The sequence below is a fragment of the Apodemus sylvaticus genome, chromosome 17 (assembly GCF_947179515.1).
Source record: "Apodemus sylvaticus chromosome 17, mApoSyl1.1, whole genome shotgun sequence".
NCBI classification, from domain to species: Eukaryota; Metazoa; Chordata; class Mammalia; order Rodentia; family Muridae; genus Apodemus; species Apodemus sylvaticus.
In genome coordinates, this window is record NC_067488.1 from 71,858,917 (window position 1) to 71,865,997 (window position 7,081).

A 7,081-nucleotide genomic window follows, 5' to 3' on the forward strand; every position below is an offset into this window, starting at 1 on the left:
GTGCTCTCTTAGAGTCTGCATGAGATCTGCCCAGGATCTTCTAGCTTTCATGGTCTCTGGTGAGAAGTCTGCTGTGATTCTGATAGGTCTTCCTTTATATGTTACTTGGCCTTTTTCTCTTACTGCCTTCAATATTCTTTCTTTGTTTAGTACATTTGGGATTTTGATTATTATGTGACAGGAGGTATTTCTGCTCCGGTCCAGTCTGTTTGGAGTTCTGTAGGCTTCTTGTATATTCATGGGCATCTCTCTCTTTAGGTTAGGGAAGTTTTCTTCTATAATTTTGTTGAAGATTATTTGCTGGCCCTTTCAGTTGTAAATCTTCACTCTCATCTATACCTATAATCCTTAGGTTTGGTCTTCTCATTGTGTCCTGGATTTCCTGGATGTTTTGGGTTACAAGCTTTTTGCATTTTGCATTTTCTTTGACTGTTGAGCCAATGGTTTCTATGGTATCTTTGGCATCTGAGATTCTTTCTTCCATCTCTTGTATTCTGTTGTTGATATTTGCATCTATGGCCCCTGATTTCTTCCCAAGATTTTCTATCTCCAAAGTTGTCTCCCTTTGTGATTTCTTAGTTGTTTCTACTTCTGTTTTTAGATCCAGGATGGTTTTGCTCAGTTCCTTCTTTTGTTTGTTTGTGTTTTCCTTTAATTCTTTAAGAGATTTTTGTGTTTCCTCTTTCATGACTTCTGCCATTTGACTCACTTTCTCTTGCATTTCTTTAAATTTTTTTTTGCGTTTCTTCTTTATTGGTTTCTATCTCTTGAGCCTTATTCTCCTGAATTTCTTTAAGTGATTTTTGTGTTTCCATTATACGGGTTTCTAACTTATTCATGTTCCCCTGTATTTCTTTAAAAGATTCATTTATGTTCTTTTTGTGTTCCTCTAGCAGCATCATGACCAGTGATTTTAAATCCAAATCTTGTTTTTCTGGTGTGTTGGGGTATCCAGGACTTGCTGATATTGGAGAGTTGGGTTCAGATGCTGCCATATTGCCTAGATTTCTGTTAGCAGCGTTCCTACGTTTGCCTTTTGTCATCTTGTTATCTCTGGCATTAGTTGGTCTTGTCACTGGCTGGTGTTTGAATCTCCTGTGAGACTGTAAGGCTATTTCGGCAACACTGGATGGCTGGGTTTCCCCTGGCACAGTTTGCTGATGTGCTGCCCTCCTCTTGGGCGCCCTTGGAGCCCTAGTGTGCCTTGCCCCAGGTTGTCTCTGTGAACCAGGTGATGCCCGTTTGCTCCTTCAGGGAGTGATGATGGTGGATACTGTGGGGACCTTTTCCGAGTGCTGAACACTCTGCTGGGCAGCCGATCCCCCAACCAGGTTGGTGCACACACGGCTAGCCTAGCTGCTCAGGCCCTTAGTCCAGGCAAAGGCCTGATGGGCTTAGACCCGAACAATGTTCGGCTCGGGCTCTGTCTACTAACTGGTTCTGTCAGGTAACCAAGATGGTGCCGCGTATGCCCCTACAAGTGCTGGGCAGTCTGCTGGGTAGACAACCTCCTGGCTGGGTTGGCACACATGTGGCACACTGAGCTGCCCAGGGCCTGGGTGCAGGCCAACCCCTGTCAGGCTTAGACCCAAGTGATGCTTGCCTCAGGATAAGTCTACTGGCTGGCTTTGTCTGTTAGAGCCCTCTGGCATCCAGTATCCAAGATGGGGGTGCGAATGCCCCCTGCAAATGCTGGGACAGACTGCTGGGTAAACGCCTGTCAGGCTTAGACCCAAGCGATGGTAGCCTCGGACTATGTCAGCGTACCTGGGGCTGTCAGGTCTCTCTGGCATCCGGGAGCCAAGATGGCAGAGAGACTCTCCTAACTGGCTGGCAGGAGGCAGAGATTTGATGTGGTTTCAGTGTGGTGGAAAGCACTGTAACTCCGCTGCCGCTCGCAGCTCGACTGACCTGCAGTGGCCAGTGGTAGTGGGCGCAGGGCCTGCCTGGACCCTGTCGCCTTGATTCCACTGGTGGTGGCCTTCTCCGCTGGACAAGCTGCTGCTGCTGCCTCCACTACCACTGCTGCCACCGCCCTCTACCCCCCCCCCCCTTTTTTAATGGTAGCCATTTTGACTAGGGTGAGAAAGAATCCCAAAGTAATTTTAAATTTCATTCTCCTGATAAAAAGCTATCAAACACTTTAAAAATACTTATTGGCCACTTTGTTTCTTCTTTTGAGAACTAGCTACTTTCTTGTTTTAATTTTTTTCAGTTCTTTATTCATTCATACTTTAAACTCCCATCTAATGTATAGCTGGCAAAGAATCTCTCCCATTAGTGGTCTTCCTTCCTTCCTTCCTTCCTTCCTTCCTTCCTTCCTTCCTTCCTTCCTTCCTTCCTTCCTTCCTTCCTTTTGCCAAGGTCTCACTATGTAGATCTGACTAGCCTGGACCTTGCTAAGTAGATCAAGATGGCCTTGAACTCACAGAATGTCACTTGCCTCTCCCTCCAGGGTGTGGAAATGAAGATGTGTGCCACCATGCCCAGCCCAGTGTAGGAGCTTCGTAATGTGTTCTTGAATTTGGATTACAAGTGTTTTCTTGAGAATTTTTACATATATATTCATCAGATAAATTAATGTGTAGTGTTGTGTTGCTGTTGTGTCTTTATTCAGTAGCAGCATCGTCACTGTTTGCCACCCTGCCCCCCTCACTGTAATAAAATACTCTGACAAAAGTGTTTTTGGTGAGAAAGGGTTTACCCCGCCCACAGTTTAGGATGACAGTATAATACTGACTTCATACTCTGAGTTTGGTAATGCTACTTCTCTTGCTGTTTTGTGGAACAGTTTAAGAAGCATTGATCTTCCATAAAAGCCAGCCAGAATTCAGACAGTGTCCTGTCTTGAGATTATTTTTAGACTAAATTAATTTTTTTGACAATTTCATAGATGCATAAAGTGCATTCTGATTACCATAATCCCCACCCTGGCTTCCCTCCTCCCCTTCCCCTTCTCCCTCCCCCTCCTCCTAACCCCAGCTACTGTAACCCCTACCCTGGTCTCCTTCCTCCTCCTCCCCCTCCTCCTCCTCTTTCCCCTCCTCTTCTTTTTCCTCCTAACCCCAGCCACTGTAACCCCCAACCTGATCTCCCTCCCCCTCCTCTCCCTCCTCCTAACCCCAGCCACTGTAACCCCTACCCTGCTCTCACTCCCCTTCCTCCTCCTCCTCCTCCTCTTCAGCCCAGCTGCAATCCCCTTCCAAATATTCCTTCTGGCTCCTTTTCAGTGTTTCAATTTCCTTGTTGATTTTTTCTTCCATATTTTATTTTTTTCTCTTCCAAATTACCATTTCCTTCCTTTCTGAAGTTGTCTTGTCTAGGTCCTGAATTGCTTTCGACTTGGTTTTCTGCTTATTAGAGGCCTTGATTTGGTCACTGATCTTGCTTTAAAGTAGGACTCTGAATTTTGTTTTTCTATAACGTGTCAGCTACCTTCATGACTTAGCTGTGGGGCTGGGGCTATGTTTGGGGTGTTTAAGGTGCTGTTGCAAGTTCTTTGTCTTTCTTTGCTGTGGTTTGTATATCTGTTAGAACTGGTCTGTCTTCTACTTTCACACATTCTTTTGGTTCATTTGTGCTGTTTTATACTTGTCTTGCAAGAGCATTGTCTTCACTAGGGATTGTTTTTCCTGCTGCAGTTTAGAAGGGAGATTGACAGTTAACATGCCCACTAATTTCCCAGCATTCCCAGGTTCATCTTGCTATAGGAGAGGTTTGTGGACTCCATTCAGGTGCCCATTAAGGTTCATGGATAGTGGTGTTAGGGTGCTGGTTGGAAAAAGTAGAACTGTTGTTTCTTTGGAACAGTATCTCACCTTGTAGGTCAAGTTCTCTTGAAACTCTCTATGTAGGCCAGGCTAGCCTCTAACTCACTGTGATCCTCGGCTACATGGATTCCGGGATTACACAAGCCACTGTCCAGCTAAGAAAGTGCAGTTGATAGATCAGAGAGAAGGGCATCAGTGTGCAAATAATAAAAGTTAAGTAAGGGGGAGAGGAGGGGGGAGGAGGTAAAGGGTGAATGAGAAGTAGCTGAGGACCAGTTACAGATATGGAAACAGGGATTTCTGTTGGCGTGGAATAAGGGACACTCATGAAAGCCTTTGTGGTGTGTGTGTGTGTGTGTGTGTGTGTGTGTGTGTGTGTATGATTGAAAATTTGCAAATGATAGTGCAAATATAAACAAATTTCAAAAAATTAAATGAACGAAAGAAAATCTAAGCAACCAAAATGTGTTCCCTCCTGTGCTGGTTGCTCTGGGGAAGCTAAGGTGTAGCATCCCTCCTCAGCCTTCTCTGGAAAAGAGATTTTCCAGTCACTGCAGTTTGGGAGTCTATGGGTCTCTTGTCCTCTGACCCTATCTTCCTGAGATTATCCTATTCATACTCTTACTTGGTACATACTAAAATTTTCTGGAAATGATTGTTTTTTTACAGGACATGGAGCTTCTCAGCACAAATATGTCCAGGAACAAAAAAAAGCCCAAGAAGAAGACAGAATAAAAGTGTTCTCTTAGGGGGGCTGGAGAGATGGCTCAGCGGTTAAGAACATGCACTGTTCTTCCAAAGGTCTTGAGTTCAAATCCCAGCAACCACATGGTGGCTCACAACCATCCGTAATGAGCTCTGACCCCCTCATCTGGTGTGTCTGAAGACAGCTATAGTGTACTTACATATAATAAATAAATAAAATGTTTAAAAAAAAAGTGTTCTCTTATTTTCCTTGGGGAATTTTTTACTTAAGCGTTGAATGAAGGTTTTTATTTTTGTTGTTGTTGTTTTGTTTGTTTTTTGCTTTGTTTTGTTTTCTGTGAGGACTGAAGAAATAGTTTTCTTTGCAGTCATTTTGTTTGTTCATTCTTCCCTTCCCGTTAGCTTTATCTTTCTAAATAGGTCTTCCTTAATTTCTTCAGAGTATCTCCTTCCCAAATATTCACATTTTTAGAAAGAACTGGTCAGGAAGAAACCCATGGAGGTGACGCCTACGCTGGCGATTGTTACATACACACAGATGTGAAGAGTTGGGGTGGTGCAGAGGTCAAAGGAGAGCAGGGCTGCATCTGCCTTTCCACCAGGACGCAAGCACGAGGGGGGGCGGGGGGCTTTGTGACGTAGGTGCCCCAGAACCCCACACCTGCTGAGGCCAGAGGCCAAATCAAAGCGGGTGGCCCCGCGGTGGGGGGGGAAGCGGGGCCATGGCTGAGGCTGCCCAGTCCAGTGGGGAATCTCAAGGCGCAGAACTTAGAATCCAGATCCAGCAGCCTGTGGAGAGAACCCTGAGGACGCCAGCCAGGCGGGGTACGCAGTCCGTGCTCAGAGTGTCCCAGCTGCTGCTCAGGGCCATTGCGGGCCACCAGCACCTGACTCTGGCTGCGCTCAAGAAGGAGCTGGGTAACGCTGGCTACGAAGTCCGCCGGAAGGTCTCCTCTCACCACGCGGGGGAATCCACCAGGTCGGTGAAAGGCACGCTCCTGAGGGTCAGTGGCAGCGACGCTGCCGGCTACTTCAGGGTCTGGAAAATTTCAAAGCCGAGGAGAAAGTCGGGACGGTCCCGGTTGACACTGGGCAGCCACAGTTCTGGGAAGACCGTGCCCAAATCCCCCAGACCACGCAGGCCCCGCTCGCGTCGCAAGGCGGCCAAGAAGGCCAGAGAAGTCTGGAGACGCAAGGCCAGGGCTTTGAAGGCAAGGTCCAGGAGGGCCAGATCAAGGGCTAGATCAAGGTCCAGGTCAAGGGCCAGATCAAGAGCCTCTTCAAGGGCCACATCCAGGGCCAGATCAAGGGCCCGGTCAAGGGCCCGGTCAAGGGCCACATCCAGGGCCAGATCAAGTGCCAGGTCAAGTGCCAGGTCAAGTGCCAGGTCAAGTGCCAGGTCAAGCGCTAGGTCAAGCGCTAGGTCAAGTGCCAGGTCAAGCACCAGGTCAAGTGTCAGGTCAAGCGCCAGGTCAAGCACCAGGTCAAGGGCTAGGTCTAGAGCTAAGGACCTAGTGCGTTCCAAAGCCAGGGAACAGGCTCGTGTCAGAGCCAGGGAACAGGCTCATGCCAGAGCCAGGACACACGACTGTGTCAGGTCTAAAGAGCAGGAGTACGTCAGAGCCAAGGAGCAGGAGTATGTCAGGACCAAGGAGCAGGAGTGTGCTAAGGCGAAGGAACAGGCGCAAATCGGAGCCAGGGAGGAAGTCCGAATCAAGGCAATCGACAACAGCAGAGCACAGCCTACAAAGGAAGACACCAGTCCTTGGTCTACAGACCAGAAGATGTCGAGCTCCAAACCCAGAGAAGAGAAGAGACAGGAACCCGAGAAGCCAGTAAAACGGACCATCCAGAAGCCAGTTGTGGCCAAAGTGGACAACGCTACCAGCAGACAAGGAAAAGCATGCACAAAGTCTTCTACCAAAAGTGGTCATCCTGGGGGCACAGGGACTCCTTAATGCCAGAGTTGTTCCTCTGGGTATGCTTCCTTTCCAGATGGGCTCCAAGGAGATCAGCTCTCTTTCATTGAAGCAATTTACAAGATCTTCTCGTGTCTGTGTTTCCTCTTGCTTACCACTGGAAGGGGAAAGGTGGGATGTCGAGGGGAGATCTATAGCTCGCGCTTGGGAGGTGAGAGCTGAGATTCTGCTAGTCCCACAGGACCCAGAGAAGTGCCTTTCAGAGAGGTGGGGTAGGGGAGAGGATTGTGGGAGGGAGGGACTGGGAGGGGGAGCAATGAGTGAAGGTTAAAGTTTAAAAAAAAAAAGGAAAAGAGTGGAGGCAGGAGGAGGGAAATCAGGGTTACACAAGAGTGCCCATCGGGGACACTGTCAAATCTTCAATGCAGTGTTTGAGGAGAGGGCCAAGGAGGAAAACCAGCCTTTAAATATCCCAGTGATCTAGACATAGTCTTAACATTAATTTTAGGGTAAAACTTGATTACAGAATCTGTAGTGTCATCCCAAATTACAGTGTTTTAATCAGAAAAAAAAATGACTTCTTGGGTGTGAAAGGTGCAAGCCTGTGTGAAACCATCCATCCTAGGGTGGGTGTAGCACAGTTTAAGTGTTCGCGCACAAGCACTAAGTGTGTGTACGTAGTTCCTG

The 7,081-nt window shown here is 47.5% G+C and overlaps 1 protein-coding gene across 1 annotated transcript; it reads left to right on the forward strand.

The window, feature by feature from the left end:
• The first annotated feature begins 5,197 nt into the window (after nucleotides 1-5,197).
• Nucleotides 5,198-6,433, forward strand: LOC127667311 (testis-specific H1 histone). The gene is made up of 2 exons (XM_052160303.1): nucleotides 5,198-5,910; nucleotides 5,959-6,433. Exons 1-2 carry the CDS (start codon nucleotides 5,198-5,200, stop codon nucleotides 6,431-6,433), a joined length of 1,188 nt encoding a protein of 395 aa, XP_052016263.1.
• Nucleotides 6,434-7,081: the final 648 nt, after the last annotated feature.